Source organism: Chelonoidis abingdonii, chromosome 1 (assembly GCF_003597395.2).
Source record: "Chelonoidis abingdonii isolate Lonesome George chromosome 1, CheloAbing_2.0, whole genome shotgun sequence".
Classification (NCBI taxonomy): Eukaryota; Metazoa; Chordata; order Testudines; family Testudinidae; genus Chelonoidis; species Chelonoidis abingdonii.
Genome location: NC_133769.1, coordinates 49712908 through 49733826, shown reverse-complemented (window position 1 = coordinate 49733826; position 20919 = coordinate 49712908). Strand labels below are relative to the sequence as shown.

The window sequence follows — 20919 nt, the reverse complement described above, 5'->3', positions numbered from 1 at the left end:
CTAGTGTGGAAGGTAGTGGAGGAGAGAAAATCCCTAAAAAGGTTCATTCTTTAGAGGTTCAGCTTTGTGCAGAATCCAACCACCAGGCCAGCCAGATTGCTATGAGCACCTGCAAATAGACCCCAGAGGCTGTTCAGTTCATGTGCTTTTTCGGTGAAATCAGTTTAATTGAGATCACCCAGCTGCAGCTGTAAACTGGAGCACTATAGGCACAGAGAAAAAGGCAGACAGAGTTGTGGTGAGGCTATTTTGTGTATGTAGGGCTTTTAAAATATATTTTTCTTCATTATGTTGCGGCTGGAAGTGATGCCTGTATGGAAACCCTAGGGGAGGGGGGAGTCTACTTTGGGAGGCATGAATCATCCCATAAATACACACTTAGAGGTTGTGGCAGCAGAGAGCAGGGTTGGCTTTTTTCTTCTTCAAAAACATGGCTGAAGCTGGGACAGGCTTTCTGGAGCAGCTTAAGTCCTGCATCGTCTGGTCATGGACTTACCTCTGGACCCTGTGGTTCTTCATCATGCTTTTCCTGGTCTACATCCTGAGGGTGCCTTTGAAGATCAATGACAATCTAACCACAGGTAAACGCTATTCTCCTCGGAAACCTCGCGGGCGCTTTCCCGCAGCCCCCCCGCCTTTCCCCAAGTTAGTGCAACTTGTGCTGGAGAGAGGGACACGTCTGCAGGCTGAGCCCGTCCGCGAGCCACGCAGGGGGCTCGCTGACGAGCTGCAGGGCTGACGAGCTGCAGGGCTGGCGAGGCGGATTATATTGGAAAACTGAACCCACCCCCCTTCACCCCAGTTCAGACTCCTGATCTCCTTTTGCAGCCTGGCAAATGAGCCCGGATTCCCCCTCCTCCCCAGTCGCCTGTTGCAGGCTCCTCAGGTGCCCTTTGGCTGCTGGCGCTGGAAGAGGGGAGAGAAGGGACTGCCCGCTGCTAGACACCCCACCCCCGCCCCACTGGCTGCTCCCCCGCCTAGGCCAGGCGGGAGAGACGCGGGGCAGCCCTAGCTCTGCGTCTATGCACGGAGCAGGGGCAGGTTATTGCCCTGCTCCGCCCGCCGCGACCGGGTTGCTGCAGCTGGCTGAGAACCTGCCCCTCCGAGATGGGGTTCAGAACAGCCCCCCTCCCCGGACCGCTGCCTCCGGGAGCCACAGGGCTGCCTGCATGCCCCGGGCAAGCCCCCTGCCCCTCCCCCTCGTCTGCTGGCAGCTGTAACCCTCTTCTCCCGTCCCTGCGGCTCCTTCTCTCCGCCAGGGGCCGGGCAAGCGCGCGCTGCCCGCAGCCGGTGGGGGTGCGCTGCACGGGGCACTGCCGGGTGCGCCTAGGGCTGCCCGCGGGGGTGCACAGCTGGGGAATAGCCACAGGCCGGAGAGCAGAGCCAAGCTTGCCTTGAGGAAAAGGATTGTCCTCCTTAAGCAGGGACAGCCGGGTCCCTCTCCGGGGCACATGTTGCTGTGTATGTGTCAGGGACATGGGTAGGTGCTTATGGGGCTGCCTCTCCAGCCAGAGAACCGTTCCCATGAAGAGAGATTTATTCAAACCTAAGGTTTTGCCCGGGAGAAGTGCAACAGCCCCAATCTTTCTTGCAGGTGGGTGCTGCTTTTAGCAACTGGCTGCCCTACGTGAGGATCTGTGGGAGTCCACCTCCCTAAACATCGCAGTGTAGTGCACTTGTGAGCCACACAGCCCACGGCTGATGCCATCCTAAAGGCACTTTTAAAAATAAACTCGAAATCAGGTGCTCAAGCTGCTGAACATTGCAGATCCTGTTATAAAAGATCCGGTTACAAAAGTCAAATGTTATGATAAACCCAGAACACAGTTCTAATCATGGTGGTTTTCCTAATATTTTGTTAAAGAAATTCATGGATATGGTGAGACCATTTGGTTTAGCAGAGGAAAGAGTTTGGCCTGGTGGCTGATACAGAGCAAGGTTCATAGTTTGCATGTGTGGTGTGGTATGTATGAAATCCTTAGTGGCATCTGCTTCCTGCCCACCAACCAGCAGTTCATCACCCCAAATCCTGTGGGAATTGGGAGATTGATCCCAGAATATGGGGCATTATGGAATATGAGGAGAAATCAAAAGTGAGTATTGGAGACATGGGGCTGTGTAAGTGGCATAACACTTAAGTGGCTACTGTAGCACTGCAAAAAGTTTATTTTAGAAAATCTTGTAAAACATATTATATAGCCTTCATTACTAAGGAAGTCCAAAACTGTGTATCAGTCAGGCCCTATTAAATGTGTTAACACAATAACCTCCGTGGCTTACAGTAGTATAAATGTACTGGGAAAATTGACCTAATAAAATAATAGTGTTATTATATACACTAATGTTATAGACTGCCTGACCCAGTGCCGTAAGACTGGGGCATGGATGAGAGCTAGTTGGCTGAAACTCAGTCTAGAATTGCTGGTAGCTTGAGGGAAGCAGCTGGAAACTATAGTGAGGATTTGATCCACCCTTTGTCTTGATAGTGTGTGTCCACTTTTCACAGTCTGAGGTCTTGGATCCTGGGTCCCCAGTTGTTGTTAAATTGTCATCTAATAATTTTGTGGGCAGCTTTTTTTCCTTTCTTTGTCTAGCTAGGAGAGTGCATCCATTTCTTTCACATGTGAACCCTGGTTACTATGATCCATCCCTTTCCCACTTCGAGAGTAGATTACTGTAAAACTACACTTTAAGTCAATCCAGAAACTGAAGCTGGTGTAGAATGTGGTAGTCAATTTATTAGGTCATGCAAGCTGTGAGCACACCACCAGTGGTCCATGATCAGCATGGGCTGCCCGGTGGAGTTTAATATGCTGGTTTATAAAGGGAAAATGGCCAGGAATTTACCTACGTGAGAGACTGTTATTCTCCCCATGGCATATTGCTACATTTCCCTTTAGTGAATGTATTTGAGCTGAAGCCCCCTAAGTATTAGAGTGGGAGTTCTGGAAGAGCATTCATCATGAGAGGCCCTTCACTTTGCAACCTACTATCTATACTATTTCTCCTCACTCCTCTTGTCTGCAGTAGCCTGAATTGGTTGAACTAATGGGCATACTGCAAGGCCTATTTATTTACCCAGGTTGTTGAGTAGGATATAATGATGGCTGATGTGTTGGAGGGAGGAGGCTATTGGTTGGCTTGATTTGCTGTAGTTGGTTATTTTATCTTTTGGTTTTGAGGTGAGGAACAGCTGTTGATTTTACTTTTTGTATTTTTAATTTTTGGCAAAGGTGCCTAAGGCCCTGAATAGACTTGTTTTAGTGTATATTTGTTCTAAATCTAAATCCATTAAAATGTATAGTGTCAACAGTGTGCTAGGCATTTACAGATATAGTCTCTGCTTTCAAGAGCTTACAGTCCATGAAGAATCAGGTCTAAGATGTAATGAGAAGCGATCTGATTGAATGGTGATATTTTACATACAGCAGATTAGTTTTATCCTTTTGATTGGACTTGTGAGTTGGGGGGAAGTGTGATGGGAAGGTTCTAACCTTTTATTATTTAACGTTCCTCCCCACTCTGTGACTGTGGGGCAGTCACAGACAATAAGGTGGAAGACTGCCCAACCTGACATCTGGAGGCTGGTCCACAATGCTTTGCCTCCGTTGGTGCAGAGCACATTCTCTGGTTATGGAACCTGGGCATCGAGCTCTGACATCTGCATACAAGAACGCGGTGGTGGGAAGTTAGAACTCTCTAGGATGGACTTAAGGATATAGCCAGAGAAAATCTTTTAAATTGAGAGTTTACTCTCCGTTCATAGGCAAGGAGCATTGAGTAACTGTGCCGCTCCAAGAGCAGTCTGACAATCACAATTCTACCTCAGCTTCCCCTAACTCCCCCCAGAGCAATCTGCTACTGTCCTATACCAATTTACTTCCTTGCTTTGCTAAGATATCCTGGCCAGTGGCATATTGGAGAGGCAGAGTCAAAGCTCTGCTGGTTTCTTGCACGTAGCCACCTGCTTCCTACCTGCCTCTATGGGACGAGGTATAGTGGCCCCATGGAGACTACTTTATCCCCCTCTCCACACTGACCCACAGCCTGTTCATGGGACTATAGGGGGTACCTTATGGTGCATTATGATCTTGCTCTAAGTGAAAAACTGCATATTTATTTTAGAAAATAGAAAAACCCTGTTAAAGTGTAGTTTTTAAAGAGAAGACATTTAATTAGATTGAAAGCTCTTTGGGATGGGAACCGTACAAAAAATAAACAACATAAATTTGATGTAAAAAGGCAATATTTTTTCTGTACTACTATTAAGAAGAACTTGGGATATTGGGTACCCAGGCATAGGTTCAGAGCCTTACACCTTTTTCCAATTCACTGGCCCAAATCAATTGTGGCCAAAAGCCATTAACTTCTGATGAATGGCTGGTCTCAGGCAGCCTTGCTGACCTCTCTGCTGATGATATTGTCAAGAACTGAATGCTTCTAGAGACTGACCAGTCCTCTGTTGCAGAGAGACTGCTCGTGGTTGGAACTGAGTCCAAGTGGTTGGGCAGCATTGGGAAGCTTGACTCTACTGCCCAGGCTGTACGTATTCTGTGGCTAAATAGGAAACTTCAGTTCCAGGGCTGTCGATCCTTAACCCTTGGATCATATGAATAATTGGTGGCATATTCAGGGATGGGGAAGGGAGTGGGACAAAAGGGAAATATATTTATAAAACATTCTTAGTTTCTTTGAGAGAAGCAGGTTGGGCACTGTGGCGAGGGTGAAATCCTTGGCTTGATGTAAATTGTAAAAATAGAAATAAATAATGTGTGCATATATATAAGGCCTCTTAGTACTTTATAAATGCTATTCAAAGTTTTCAGCAGGCCTCAGGCAAAGATTAGAAACCAGGTCATTCTTTTGAATGAAAATGAGAAGTAAAAGAGTAGAATGGTTTCTAGAAGATCCTCATTGTAGCAGAAGGGTCCCTGCCCATACTATTAAGCCTGGTATATGCCAAAAATCCCATTAGTTTACTGAACCAGCAGTAATTTACATAGTGTTAGCCAGTCTGAACTGGGGAGTCTTACCCATATTAAAGATAAAGCTGTATCTTTTCCCTCTTCAACTCTATCAACTGTGACTCTTTTATTTTTCCTGCATTAGAGGAAGATAATTGTCTCCTCGAAAGCTGTAATACAACACAACAGCTTTTTGAAGAGTAGAAAGTGTGAGATATGCAAAATCCTTCCCTCTGGGAAGCTGAGAATATTATCTCCACAATGTTTGCCAGCCCCATTTGGTTTGAGAAGGAAATACATTGAGATCTGGCTTGATCCAAGGACTGCTACCTGCACACAGTAGGTTCAAAGCACTACCGACTTCACATCATGGTATAGAGTAAACAGGATTTAAAAAACGTTAAGACCTCAGGCAGATTGCATGCATGCTGAAGTGGCACATTTAGGCTGTTTGTTTTTTGGACACTTACAATGTATTATTCTAATTATTTCATTCTTTTATTCTTGTTCACATATTTATAATGGCAGAATTTGATTTTTATTTATTTATAATTTCGACTGATAATATTTATGTTTATTAAGCATTTTTGTTTATTTAAAAGTTCACAGTTGCACAAAATTATGGGACTTAAGCATTTGTTTTTTATTTTTATAGCTGTAAGTTTCCACAGTTGTGGGAAGTTATATCGGGATCAGGCAACCAGGTATAAGACAATAATTGTTCAATGACAGTAGATGTTGAAACTCAAAAAGTTAAAGCTTTATAACCACAAAAACTTAAATTTTTAACATCACATGTCTAAATATACAAAGTAAATATCCTTACATTGAATTCTAATCTGCTCTCAAACAGCATTTTCTTCTTTGCCTATCTAAAATTTTAATTATTCATAGAAATATTTTTTCATCAACTTTGTATAAGATGAAATCAACAATAACTGATAAAAATCTAACCTCCCAAACCTACAATGATAGCATATATAAGATCGACTGTACTATGTAGCAGTATCCAGCAGATATGTTTGAACACTTTATAGCATCTTCTCTATTTGGGAAAACTGTGGAGTCCATATGAGAACTAATCAAATGTGTGTTGCTACTTTTTTTTTTTTTTCTCTGGGATTGAACTATCTCATTCACTCTTCTGCTATTTCAGTTGAAATATGTTATTATAGTAGCCTTCAGATGAGTCATCATGTTTTTCATTGAAATGACCCAGACACAACTGATGTGCCAGTATGAAGGCTAAAAATGGGAAAAGCTTTTCACAGCTGTGGCTTTAAGGCAAACAGTAAAGAACCCTCTGCAGCCACAAGCAACTCCTAAACTTTGCAATGAAAATTAGTTACAGTGAGAGAACGGTATGAAAAATTATACTTTATCTGTTCCCATATAGTACCACACAGCATTCTGATTAGAATATTAACACAGTACAGTCTCAGTAAAGTGTATGTTAAATAGATTAAAAACTGGCTAACTTGTGGATCTCAAAAAGTAGTCAGCTGTCAATGGGGAACCGTCATCAAGTACTAGATTGGTACTAGACCTAATACTACTATTCCTCATTTTCATCAGTGATCTGAAAGTAAATATGAAAACACTCGGCACACTGGGCCCATATAGGAAAAAAATTCAGGACATACCTCCAGTATGGAGCACTGTACTCTGGGAAGCAGTGACTCTAAAAAGACTTTAGGGGTCATAGTGGACAAGCAACTCAATATGAGTTCCCAGTGCAAAACTGGCTGTGGCAAAACTGGCTAATGCAATCCTTGGATGGATAAATGGGAGTAGGGAGGTGATTTTATCATTTTATCTCTGTATACTCTGGTGAGTCTGATAGTAGACTACTGTGTCTGCTGTTCCAGTGTCCATGGTTTAAAAAGAATGTTGAAAAATTGGAGAAGGTACAGAAAAGAGCCATAAAATGATTTAAGGGCTGGAGAATATACCTGCCAGTGAGAGACTTAGAGAGCTCAGTTTGTTTAGTTGGTCAAACAGAAGACTGAGAAGTGACTCGATTACAGTGTAAGTGGAGAATATACTGAATACTAAGGAGCTCTTTAATCTATGGGAGAAAGACATAGCAAGAACTAGTGTCAGAAAGCTGAAGTCAGACACATTCAAACTAGAAATAAGGCATACGTGTTTAAGAGTGAAGGTTGTACCCCTCCATACCCCTGTCCACGCCCCCCCCCCCCCGGCTGTGACTCCTGGGAGATTGGGGAGATGCGGGGGATGCAGACAGAGATAATGAGGACAAGGCTGGGGGTGGGTCTGGGGCTGGGAGCAGAGTCCTGGCTGAGGGCAGGGCCAGAGCAGAGCTGGGGGCGGAACAGGGCTAGGTGGTGCTCCCTTCCCGCCCCTCATGGGGGCTGGCCTGAGCTCTGCTGCACCCCCCTGCATGTTCCTCCGTGCCCTCCTAGAGGGGTGTGCCCCACAGTTTGGGGAGATTAAGCACTGAAACAGACCATGAAAGAAAGTGATGGATTCTCTGTCTTTTGATGTCTTCAAATCAAGACTGGATGCCTTTCTCAAAGATACGCTTTAATGAAACACAAGTTATTGGGCTCAATCCAGGGGTAACTTGATGAAATGTAATGACCTATGATATACAGGAGGTCAGACTAGGTGATCTAATGGTCTCTTCTGGCTTTAAACTCTGTGAATATGGATTGTGGGATTATTTTCCTTTTGATGTGTATACCATATATACTTGATCATAAGCCGGTTTTGTTTATAAGCTGACCCCCCCCCCCCAAGATGGATAAGTAAAAATAGAAAAAAATTATAAATCGTTCATAAGCCGACCCTATAATTCAAGGGTCAGCAAACTTTGGCTCCTGGGCCATCAGGATGAGCCGCTGGTGGGCCGAGATGGTTTGTTTACCTCGAGCGTCTGCAGGCACAGAGGTAAACCTAAGTAAACAAAGTGTTCCGGTGCCCTAGCTGCTTACCTTGATAGGCCGGGACAGCAATTGGTGGGGAAATTTTTTTGGGGGGAGAAGCTGGGAGTCAGGGGAGTAACCCCTGTGACCACTCCCCACATGATCCTACCCCTAGCCTGGGACTGCCACACTTTCCCCATCCCATCCCTTCCCACCTTATCTGGGGAGGGCCAGGGGAGGATGTCTCTGGCCTGGCTGGAGCTGCTCTGTCAGGCTGGGCAGCGCAGCCGCAGCCTGGTCCAGTGGACCAGACCGGGCGGCATGGCCACAGCCTGCTCTGGGGTGCGGGGCTGAGCGGCATGGCTGCAGCTTCTTTGGAGGCTTGGGGGAGAGCAGCGTAGCCAGAAGTGGAGAGATTCTGGTCCTGCCTCTTCCCTTCTGGCTCTGCTGGCTGTGCTGCCTCTCCTTGTTCCCTCTGTTGGGGGGAGGGGCTGTGTCCCTCCTCTCTCTCCCTATACCCGTTCATAATCCCCCTTCTCTGGTGCTTCCCTTTTTTACTAAAAAAAATTTGGCTTATGAACGAGAATATATGGTATATTAGTACTCCTACCGTTCTGGGGCTTTGTTGAGGCTGGCAATGCTGGTTAGTCTTGTTTTAAATTAATAGGAAGTGCTATCTATGAATCCATGTCAGGCCTGATAGTCCTCTCAATTACACCATTTTTACATCAGTGCAACTGCAATATCTTCAGTGGAGTTACTTCTTACAGTGGGAATCGGGCCATGATATAACACTACACCCATTTCATTTGATCTCAGTAAAATTTAAAAAACTAAATGCCAAAGTTAGATTTTCAAATTAATCATCAACAATAACCTTTGAACTACTGTAACCATGACATCCTTTAACCAGGAAGCAATACAGCATATTCAGGCTAAAATACGAAAAATAAAACAAGCATTTAAATAAGGAATGTGATGTTGTCTTAGTCCAAAATAAATAGAATACAGTTGATTATTTTTATAAATAGTTTCCCTTCAGGTCAGCAGTTACAGTCAACATCAATGTGAATTGGATTGGGACACACTTTTTATACAAATGTACAACTTGTCCCCCCCACCAGCTATAACAGTTCCGCCCTTTATTCCTTTTCTGAAATAACTGGTGTTTAACTTTTGAGACTCAATTCCTGATTACTGTATGTTTCCTTTTGAGGGTATAAGACAGATAGATTTAATTACTAGGGCATTAAATATCATTTGTTGCACTTGGCATGTGACAGGGCAGATAAGCAGACTCTTCAGAGGCTTTTGTGAGTTGCTGAAAGTAGAGAAGTCTAGAGATCTGATTTCCTAAAAATGGACATAACTGTAGAGATTTTTTCAATATCACTTGTTCCACCTCCCCATTAATCTAATGTTTTGTCTGCATCTTATTACTGGGTACCTATCTCCATCCCAGTTGAGTGGAGTGAAAAACTCTAACCAGTGGAGAGCACTGTTACCCAGTTCAGCATCCAGCCATGAGAATGCTCCATAATCCCTGGCATACAGGGAAAAGGAAATTGTATCCTCATGAGGTCACAGGGAACCAGGCTCATGGGAGGCAGACAGAAGATGCCTGTACATAGCAGGCCAGAGGCTGCAGCCTGTGAGGAAATGTCAGGCTGCCTAGACAACTGGGTTAGGAACTGCTAAGTACTTTGCATTGGGTTTTTGCATCCTTTGATTCTGACAGCATACACGGAATCTGAATATTCATAGGATTCCACCAAAGGCAACAGCTGAATGCTTGGGGCACCAGATAAGTAGAAGGAACAGGTCTACCTCAACACTTATCACAACACCCTGCAGTAGATGGATTGGTTACTGCAGGGTTAAAAAGCAACAATAAAAACCCTGTCATGAGAGCTAACCCATATTTGGGCCAGATTCAGCAATCAGAGCATTAGCTTGGGACTTGGAAACCACAGCTTTGATACAGACTTCCTGTGTGTGCTTGGGAAAGTCACTTAGGGTGGAGTTCTGCCCCATTGAAGTCAATGGGAATATTCCCACTGACTTCAGTATGGGGTTAGGATTTCAGCTTCTTTATGTATCTTCACTGCAGAGTTAACTCAGACTCTTATTCAGGTGTTGTCCCTAACCCCCTCCCATCCACACACACAACCCTGTCACCTGAGTTGGATGGCCCTTTCAGCCTGGGCTATCTCTCCCGCTGGGGTATAGGTTAGAGCTTGGGTTCTGCTTTAAGTCGGGCTGCTAACCCACCCACTTTGCAGTGAGGATACAGGCTAACTCACTTGAGAGCTGACAATCCTCCAATGCCTGTCCAGAAGAATAGGCAGGCTCTCCCACAACTCACTGAGAAAGAATCAAAGAGTGACTCATCTTGCAGCAGTGCAAAGAACCATGGGATATGCCCCCAGTAGCGCTAGTAACACATGCAGGAGAGTGCAGCACCAATGAGGACTCAGTAATTTGGGTAGGGCTTTGCAGAGTGGCTGCTCACCCCTGGGCTAGGCTAACCTGGGTGTTCGGAGCCAGGTGCCAATCACCCAGGCTAAGTTTGCAGTGAACACGTAATCTAAAACGTTCAGTGCCTCAGTTCTCCATCTGTGAAATGGGGATAACGGTACTTCCCTACATCACAGGGGTGTTGTAAGGATAAATACACAGAGTGAGGCACACAGACACTGTGGTTATGGGGGTCCACCCAAGATAGATTCACTGGTATGTTCTGCTATATGTATGGCTCTGGTTGAGCTGCTGGAGCATACCAGTGAATCTAGCCCTTTAAGTCTTCATGTTAAGTAATCCATTTTAAAAAAAAATGAAAAATTCTGTCTGATTCTATAAGTGGTAATGTTGTGGGAGATGCCTGTGGGCAAAATGGAGCCCTCCCCACAGTTTCTGAAAGCAAGAATATACTGATATTTGGAGTGTTGTTTGTGAGTGAAAAATGTAGTTTCTAATCTCTGCCTCCCAGATTTATAGACAACAAAGGAAGGGTTAGCATAGCACAACACATAGCGCAGGGACAGGCAAACTCTTTGGCCTGAGGGGCACATCAGGTTTCGTAAATTGTATGGAGGGCTGGTTAGGGGAGGGGGTCGTAGCCCGGTCTACACCTCCTATCTGCCCCCCTCCCCGCGACTCCTGTCCCATCCAACCCCCTCTGTTCCTTGATGGCCCCTCTGGGACCCCTGCCCCATCCACCCTCCTTCCGCTCCCTGTCCCCTAACTGCGTCCTGCCCCTGCCTGCCCCTGCCACCCCATCCAACCCCTCCTCTCATTCCTGACGGCCCCCTGGGACCCCTGCCCTATCCAACCACCCATTCTCCCTGTCCCCTGACTGCCGCCTGCCACCCCATCCAACCCCTTCTCCTTCCTGACTGCCTCCCAGGACCCATGTTTCCCCTGGGGCCACCATCCATACCTCTGCCCCTTGACCACCACTCTGAACTCCTCTGCCCTCTATCCAACTCTCCCTGCCCCAGGAGCTCACAGCCCCACCACCCGGAGCATTGCGCTGGCAACGGAGCACACGATTTGGGGCTGTGGGCAAGGGGGAACAGTGGTGGAAGGGCCGGGGGCAAACCTCCCAGGCCAGAGCTCAGGCCAGAAGGACAGTCCTGTGGGCCAGATGTGGCCCGCGGCCCGTAGTTTGCCCATCCCTGACGTAGTGGGTACCCAAATGGGTTGACCTGAAGAAGAACTGTGTATAGCTCAAAATCTGGTCTTTTTTACCAATAAAAGATACTCCTTCACCCACTTGTATAATATGACCAATTACTGGGTGATAAGATTACAATTATAGTAAAAAATGTAATTTGTATCTACTCCTAAAACTACCTTAAACTAGTGGCCACTTTGTGTCATCTACTGTGGCTAGGGTTGCCAGTTTTGGTTGCCAGTATTTCTGGTGATTTTATTATGATATAATCTTTAATTAAAGATTAATCTTTGATTCCCGGAGACTCCAGGCCAATCCTGAAGGGTTGGCAACCATAACTGTGGGTGTTTTGGGCCCCTGGATCTACATAAGTGAAGATCTAGGCTGACATCCTGATTCTATTGAAGTCAATGGAGATTTTGCTATTAACGTAAATGGGGACAGGAATTCACTCTTAGGGAGCTCCTCGCCTAGTTCAAGAATGATTCTCTCCAGGCAGTGTTTTTCAGAACTGTCCTGGAGCCCATTGCCAAGTGTGGAGGTGGGAGTGGAAGGGCAGCAGAAACTACTCTGTCCATGGTACCTTCATGGAGGGGTAAGGCAGGGTTTTAGTGGTGTAGAAGGCCATCAGCTCTTGATTCGAATTAATTTCAAAATATATTTTCTGAGACTGCATCAAAAAGGTGTCTTGACAGTGTGGACAGAGTGTTCGTTACTGCTCATTCCAGTTCAAATCAAGACTATTAATAATTAGAATCTGAAACTATTCGTTTTAAAAAGCAGAAGGCAAAGGACTTTCAATTTTGAATAACTTCAAAAAAAAAAAAAAAAAAAAGGATCATGATCAGCCTGTTTTTCGTTGGGGGAGGATTGGAGGCTTTTCTTTCTATATTGGCCAGATGGTCAGTAATAACTTAGCCCAGTTTCAAAGCCTGCTTTCTTTTATGGTCTTGTTCTCACAATACTGTTATTGTGAGAATTATGGAAATGTACTTATTATTGCAACAACAACAAATCTCGGGTGAAATCCTGATACCATTAAAGTCAGTGGCAGAACTCCCATTGATTTCAGTGGGGCCAGATTTCACCCCAACAATGCAATGGTGTTTTTTCTTTTTTAAGTTGAATTGCTTAATGTAAAGACAGGTTTCAGAGTAGCAGCAGTGTTAGTCTGTATCCGCAAAAAGAACAGGAGTACTTGTGGCACCTTAGAGACTAACAAATTTATTTCAGCATGAGCTTTCGTGAGCTACAGCTCACTTCTTTGGATGCACAGAATGGAACGCACAGACAAGAGATATTTATACATACAGAGAACATGAAAAGGTGGAAGTATGCATACCAACAGGAAGAGTTTAATCAACTGCGAGATGAGCTATCGTCAGCAGGAGAAAAAAATCTTTTGAAGTGATAATTAAGACGACCCACAGAAGGTGTGAGGAGAACTTAACATAGGGAAATAGATTCAATTGTGTAATGACCCAACCATTCCCAGTCTTCTGTTTAAGCCTGAGTTAATTGTATCTAATTTGCATATTAATTCAAGTTCAGCAGTCTTTCTTTGGAGTCTGTTTTTGAAGTTTTTTTGTCGCAAATTGCCACTTTCAAGTCTGTCACTGAGTGGTTAGAGGGTTGAAGTGTTCTTCCACTGGTTTTTGAATGTTATGATTCCTGATGTCAGATTTGTGTCCATTTATTCTTTTGCATAGAGACTGTCCGGTTTGGCCAATGTACGTGGCAGAGGGGCATTACTGGCACATGATGGCGTATATCACATTGGTAGATGTGCAGGTGAACGAGCCCCTGATGGTGTGGCTGATGTGATTAGGTCCTATGGTGGTATCACTTGAATAGATATGTGACAGAGCTGGCATCGGGCTTTGTTGCAAGGATAGGTTCCTGGGTTAGTGTTTATGTTGTATGGTGTGCGGTTGCTGGTGAGTATTTGCTTCAGGTTGGGAGGCTGTCTGTAAGCGAGGACTGGCCTGTTCTCCACGATCTGTGAGAGTGAGGGATCATCTTTGAGGATAGGTTGTAGATCTTTGATGATGCGCTGGAGAAGTTTAGTTGGGGGCTGTAGGTGATAGCTAGTGGCGTTCTGTTGTTTCTTTGTTGGGCCTGTCCTGTAGTAGGTGGCATCTGGGTACTCTTCTGGCTCTGTCAATCTGTTTTTTTCACTTCAGCAGGTGGGTATTGTAGTTTTAAGAATGCTTGATAGAGATCTTGTAGGTGTTTATCTCTGTCTGAGGGATTGGAGCAAATGTGGTGTATCTTTAGAGGTTGGCTGTAGACAATGGATCATTGTGGTGTGTCCTGGATGGAGCTGGAGGCATGTAGGTAAGTATAGCGATCAGTGGGTTTCCGGTATAGGGTGGTGTTTATGTGACCATCGCTTATTAGCACTGTAGTGTCCAGGAAGTGGATCTCTGTGTGGACTGGTCCAGGCTGAGGTTGATGGTGGGATGGAAATTGTTAAAATCACGTGGAATTCCTCAAGGGCTTCTTTTCCATGAGTTAATGATAGCTAAGGCTCCGTGTTTGTCATGGAAATCATGGATTCTGTGAACTCTGTGACTTCTGCAGAGGCTGGTGTGCCTGGCCCGGGGCCGCCTGAGCAGCTCGGGTAGCCCCTGGGCCAGGCGCACCAGCCGCTGCTGGGGCAATCTTGGGCTCCCCTGCCATAGGAGTTTGAGTGTAGGGGGCTCACAGCTGGTGGTTGGGGTATGGGGCGGTGCTTACCGGGGGCTCCCTGGAAGGGTGACAGCAACTCCCCTCCCTCAGCTCCTAGCTCCACATGCTGCATCCACCTGCAGGCACCGCCCCCACAGCTCCCATTGGCCTCGGTTCCCAGCCAATAGAGCTGCAGAACTGGGGATTGGGATGGAACAGAGGCAGCACGGGGAGCTAGGAGCTGGGGTCCTGCTTCCCAGGAGCTGGGTAGGGAGCCTGCCCCAGCCCCTCCAACCCTTCCACCCCTGAGCACCCGTGGTGTGCCCCCCCAGGACGTGCCCACCTGCCCAGCACCTACGGTACCCCACCCAGGCCGCGCCCCCCTCCCCAGCACCTGCAGCTTCCCTCCTCATGCTGCGCCCCCCTCCCCAGCACCTGCGGCACTCCAGAGCCAACCCCCACCCAAGTTTTAGTCAGGGGTATACAGTAAAAGTCATGGACAGGTCATGGGCCGTGAATTTTTGTTTTTACTGCACATGACCTGTCCATGACTTTTACTAAAATTGCCTGTGACTAAAACGTAGCTTTAATGATATTCAAAGTGGTGCTATATCAATTTTAATCCTGCAAAGAGTGCTTTTTAAAACAAGAAATCTAATCAGTTTATTTAGATTTTATTTGTGATCTAGGCTCAGTTTTTTTGCAGATTGCATATATCTGATAGTATATGCAGCTAGTTTTGAACAACACTAATAATTACTTTTCTTTAATTTTGTTGTTTGTAATATTTTTATTAAAATGAAAATTGTTTTTTCTTTTTAAATAAACACTGATTTTTTTTTTTTGCATTTCTAATGAATCTGAAACAAACACCTTTTTGTTTATTGTTCACCACCATCTTCGATTATGTCAGTTACAGCTCTAGGAAGTGTTAGTTGTGCTGCAGAGCCTATAAGCAGTGTTTGCATATTAGGTGTTTTTGTTTCCTTGTCTTTGTCCTGCAAAAATGGTGGCGATTTGGATTGTTAATATCAAGTATACATTAAGATTCAAGTGGATACTGCACACCAGACTAACAATTTTAAGGTATGTAAAATTTTGTGCATGATTGGTTTGGAAAGTGCCCTTTTAAGTTTTAAAGGAGAGACTATTGCCTGCAGAAATGTAGCATACTATTTGCAACATAGATTTCTGTTTCAGAGACATCAGATTAGGTCTACCTTAAAAAAATTAAAATTAAAATTTGTCATCTGATAAGTGGAGCATGTAGTGGTATAGCAGCAGACTTCTGACCTAGAAATTTAAATGTTTCCTTTCAGAATTTGTTTGTTTTGTTTTTAACTCAGGGATATGGTTTTCACAGTCATTTGGCAAAAAACTCTCAAATGAAAGCAGCTGTTAATGAAGTTCAAATCTAATGCAGAGACAGCAAAAATATTTTAAGGTGTTTAAGAAACTGGCTTTTTTCCAGAGGGGTTGTAATACGATGAATTGCCAATATTTCAGAAGAAACATGCAAACCATGCTCTTTGAAGCACTGCATGATCAAATCTTGAACAAAGGTACTCTGGACTAGTCCTGACTGGTGTATAAATGCTGAATTGTACTATAAGCTCTTAACTAAACTGCAAGATCATCTGGGCAGGGACTTCGGTTAAAATTTTCAGAATTGCCTAAACCCCATTTTCAAAACTGACGGTAGTGGCGTGGTCATCCATTCCTGCCTTAAAAAGCTTAAAACAGCCCAGGGAGAGGACTGTGTCATGGAAAGAAAAGCTAGGCTGATTGGGGGAAGTAGCCACAGATGGGGCCACGCCCCAATCAGGCCACAACTGGCCCTATAAGAGGGCTGAGGGCCAGAGGTTGAGAGACTCTCTCTTAGCTTTGAGAGGGAGGGACCTGGCTGCAGGGAGCTGAGAGAGGGTACCTGGAGTAGAGCAGGGCTGGGGGAAGGTCAAGTGAGCTGGGGAGCTCTGGCTTGGAAACCCCCCAGGCTGAGGCCTAGTGAAAGGCCAGTTAGGTACTGGGATAGAAGGGGGAAGCCCACGGGTAGGCGGAGGCAGCAGGTCCAAACCCCCCTTGCCTATGATAAGTGGCTTTTACACTGCAGTCTGCCCCAGTGAGTGGTGGCTAGATGGTGACTGGCAGTAGCCCATGACTGAGGCAAGGTGGGGATAAAGGGTGGGAGTTCCCCTGGGTGGGGAGATCCTGAGACTTAGGGGGTTATTGCCAGTGGGCAGCACCCCAAAGACTGGGAGGGACATGGGGCCAGCGGCAGCGGGACACTGGCCTGCAGAGGGTGCTCCAGAGGCGGGAAATGCTAATTCCCTGAGATGATCAGCAGGAGGCACTGCAGCAGTGAGTCATGCACCACGACACTGACTTTAGGCATGTTGGACCATATGAAAAAGGTATTTAGGCACCTAAAGATGCAGATAGGTGCCCAGTAAGATTTTTCAAAAGCTTCTATGCACTTAACTCCCATGTCTTTGAAAATTCTACAAGCTGCCTATCTCTTTCTTGAGGTGCCTACATATTTTTGATTCTCAGTGGGACCTAGGTTCCTAAGTGTTTGTCAATTTTCAAAATAGGCTCCTGAGTAAACTTTTCAGATGACTTATCTTTTGGTATGTTTAAAAATTGAATATGGCCTTATTTGCATAGATAAAATAAAAGTAATAGCTTTGCATAAATCGATGCAGTAAGTTTGCATATACAGAAGAAACAGTAGCTTACATATAAAAGCTCTACATATTAAACTAGCAAAAAGGGCTAACATGATACTTGAATGCATTAATACGAATACTGGTAGGAGGAGGAGTAGGTAGCTAATATCACTTCTGCATACAGCAGTGGTGAGGTCATTCATGGAATACTGTGCCCTGTTCTGGCATCCATGCTTTAAAAGGGATGTTGAAAAGTTGGAGAGGGTACAGAGAAGAGTCTTGAAAATGATTCACGGTTTGGAAAACAGACAGTACAAAGACTAATGGTGCTCGATCTATTTAGCTAATCAAATAAATGGTGAAGAGGTGACTTGACCACAGTGTATAATTACCTACACAGGAAGACAATATCCGATAGCAGAGGGTTCTTTAATCTAGCAGGCAAAGGTGTAACCAGAGCCATGAGCTGGAAGTTGAAGACAGCAAAGTTCAAACTGGAAACAAGACTCACACTTTTTAACAGTGAGCATAATCAGCTGTTGGGAATTGATCACCAAAGGAGGTGGTAAACTCTCCAGCCCGTGGAGTCTTTAAATTGTGATTGGCTCTCTCTATCTCTCTGAAACATATGCTGTAGTTCAACCACAAGTTGTTGGGCTGGAGTTTCATAGATTCATAGATACTAGGACTAGAAGGGACCTCAAGATGTCATCTATTCCAGTCCCCTGCCCTCATGGCAGGACCAAATACTGTCTAGACCATCCCTGATAGACATTTATCTAACCTACTCTTAAATATCTCCAGAGATGGAGATTCCACAACCTCCCTAGGCAATTTATTCCAGTGTTTAACTACCCTGACAGTTAGGAACTTTTTCCTAATGTCCAACCTAAATCTCCCTTGCTGCAGTTTAAGCCCATTGCTTCTTGTTCTATCATTAGAGGCTAAGGTGAACAAGTTTTCTCCCTCCTCCTGATGACACCCTTTTAGATACCTGAAAACTGCTATCATGTCCCCTCTCAGTCTTCTCTTTTCCAAACTAAATAAACCCAATTCTTTCAGCCTTCCTTCATAGGTCATGTTCTCAAGACCTTTAATCATTCTTGTTGCTCTTCTCTGGACCCTCTCCAATTTCTCCACATCTTTCTTGAAATGCGGTGCCCAGAACTGGACACAATACTCCAGTTGAGGCCTAACCAGCGCAGAGTAGAGCGGAAGAATGACTTCTCGTGTCTTGCTCACAACACACCTGTTAATGTATCCCAGAATCACGTTTGCTTTTTTTGGAACAGCATCACACTGTTGACTCATATTTAGCTTGTGGTCCACTATAACCCCTAGATCCCTTTCTGCCGTACTCCTTCCTAGACAGTCTCTTCCCATTTTGTATGTGTGAAACTGATTTTTCCTTCCTAAGTGGAGCATTTTGCATTTGTCTTTGTGAAACTTCATCCCGTTTACCTCAGACCGTTTCTCCAATTAGTTAGGAATCACTGAAATATGGCCTGTGTTATGCAGATGGTGAGACTAGACTATCATTATTTTTGGCCTTAATATCTCTGAGTTTATGCAACATTAAGGCCCTGGCTATGCAGGCACTTATGAACATGCTTAACTGGAGCACAAGGTATGTCACTCAAGTACCACATGCTTAAAACTGAGCACTTCTATAAGAGTTTACAGGATTGGGGCCTCAGGTTACAAAATGATTTGAGGGATGAAGAAAATGCCATACTTAATGAGCTCAATCCATTTCATTTATCACAAGATGAAGAGGTGACTTGATTTCAGTGCATAAATACTTTCAAATGGAGAAAATACTGGTTACTAGAGGGCTCTTTAATCTAGCAGATTAAGGGATAACAAGAACCAGTGGCTGAAAGCTCAAGCCAGAAAAATTCAAATAAGAAATAAGGTACATATTTGTAATAATGAGAGTGATTCATCATTGGAACATACCACTAGGGGTAGTGGTGGATTATCCATCACTTAAAGTCTTCAGATCAAGACTGGATCCCTATCTGAAAGATGTGTGTTAGCCAAACGCAAGTCATGCTTTAGTGAAACATAAGTTACTGGGCTCAGTACAGGGTAACTGGGGGAAATTTAATGGCCTGTGACATCTGCTTGACTTTACACACGAGTCAATGGGACTAAGTTAAAATTAAGAATGTGCATAAGTATTTGCAGGAGTGAGACTTTAAATAATTTGCAGGATTGGGAAAACCTGTGGCACAGAACCCAGATCTCCTGAGTCCCAAAACAATGTTTTCCTACATTTTTCTGCTTGCCACCTGTAACACTTCTTGTCTTCTCAAAGGAGTGTGAGTATTTGATGAAGAATTTTGATGACACTATAGCTTGATTTCTCTAGCCAAGCTATGAGCTACTTGTGGAATATTATTACTTTGTTATTTGTTAGTGTACTTTTGAAGCCCTCTTCCACCTGTTTTTAAATTAGCTCCCCGTGGCATTGGAGGCCTCCACTAAAAGATTGTATTGTAAGCTCTAGCTTGTCTTCTCAGGTCTGTAAAGTGCCGTGTACACCAATGATGCTGAATAAAAACTAATGAACTACTGTTGCATTGTAAATTACCACCAGAGACTAATTAGATTTTTTTGTTTTGTTTGTTTCTTGGTCCTGTATTGCAGAAGGACACCCATTTTTAACACTGAAAAAAATTAAGCTTAAACAAGGATAATGCATTTAATGGGAACAGTGTCACACTTTCAAAAGACAGAACTAACAAGTTGTTACTGTTAAGCCTGAGGAAAGGATAAAAATTCAAAGTCTGAATCAAAACTGGCCAGCTGCTAAGAGAAGACAAAGATTTATTATTGCCTCGTCTAAAGTGAAGATTTATCACTATGGTCAATTCAATGCTTAAGTGATTAAGTGCATTTAAATATAGCAATTAGAAGCATAAAAGTAACAGGGAAAAATGAAATTGTTTATAGTTGTCATAAGCAAGATTCCTTTTCTGCAAAGCTCTGCCAACTGCTACTGTGCAGCGTTGTAATTTCCAGCCCACTTTCTAGAAGTAAATTTGGCTTTGGAGTGAAATGTAAAGCCTATTGGCTTGTTCTGTTAGCATTTTGCTGCTGAGAATACAAACTAAGAGAGCAAATTAAAACATGGAATAGCACTTGAATTATATGTAGATTTTCTTTTGTAATTTTTTTTAAAAATCTTATAAGTTGTCTGTTTCACTTGAAATGCTGGTAATGTGAGAATGCTGCAAACGTTTGTCTTCACATAAACAAATGGCTTGGTGTCACTACGGATATGTTCCATGCTGAGGATTCACTTTTTTTTATACTACAGGCTGGCCTGGCACATGGTTATCTGATCTACTAATCCATGCCACCTTCCATGTGATATCAACCATTGCTATATTTGAATTAACATGATAGTGTTGATTCTAATCAGAAAGCTTCAACACAAATTGCAATATAATACAGAAGGCCTGATCAGCCTCTCTTCTTCCACAAATGAAGGGTAAAGCAGATCTTGGTTGAGTAGCATGGAAGAGGAAGAGTACCAGGACTTCAATATACTAGTTTCTCCTCCCTTACACATGAAAACCCGTAGGTGGGTGTTCTGTAGATTAAGATAGGGCAGAGCTGGGTGGGGTACAAGAAAGACATCTGTTCTCTGTAGCAGTAGGCCTTATCTTCCTTTTCTTCTCCATACATCATTGTCCAAAATGCCCTGTAAAGAAACTTGTGGTTGAAGTGTGGGTGACATCTGGTAAACAGCGATGGCAGCCAGACATCTTTGGAGTGTGTCAGAGAGAGAGAGAGCATCAACCAGTGGGGAGGCATCATTGGAAGCATGGCTTTTAAAAAGCCATACTGTCCTACAGAGCAGTAAGAGATGCATGGAGGCCACTGTGGAAAATCTTGGCCCCCATTGAAGTTTTGCCTTCGACTTCAGTGGAGCCAGAATTTCATCCCTGATGTCCATGGATTAACCTTCCTTCCCCAAGGTAATAATGCTATGAAAACTCAATGAGAGGGAAGACATTAAATATCCAGTGCCCTGAGGGGTTTTA

The 20919-nt window shown here is 44.2% G+C and overlaps 1 protein-coding gene across 2 annotated transcripts in view; it reads left to right on the top strand.

Moving 5' to 3' along the window:
• Window positions 1-411: 411 nt before the first annotated feature.
• The window catches only part of ST7 (suppression of tumorigenicity 7), a 253873-nt gene continuing 233365 nt past the window's right edge, over window positions 412-20919 (top strand). For both annotated transcript variants that reach the window (XM_032803955.2, XM_032803953.2), the window contains exon 1: window positions 412-581. In XM_032803955.2, coding sequence (XP_032659846.1) covers window positions 431-581 — 151 coding nt within the window. In that variant the 5' untranslated portion in view covers window positions 412-430. The remainder of the gene's footprint in view (window positions 582-20919) is intronic.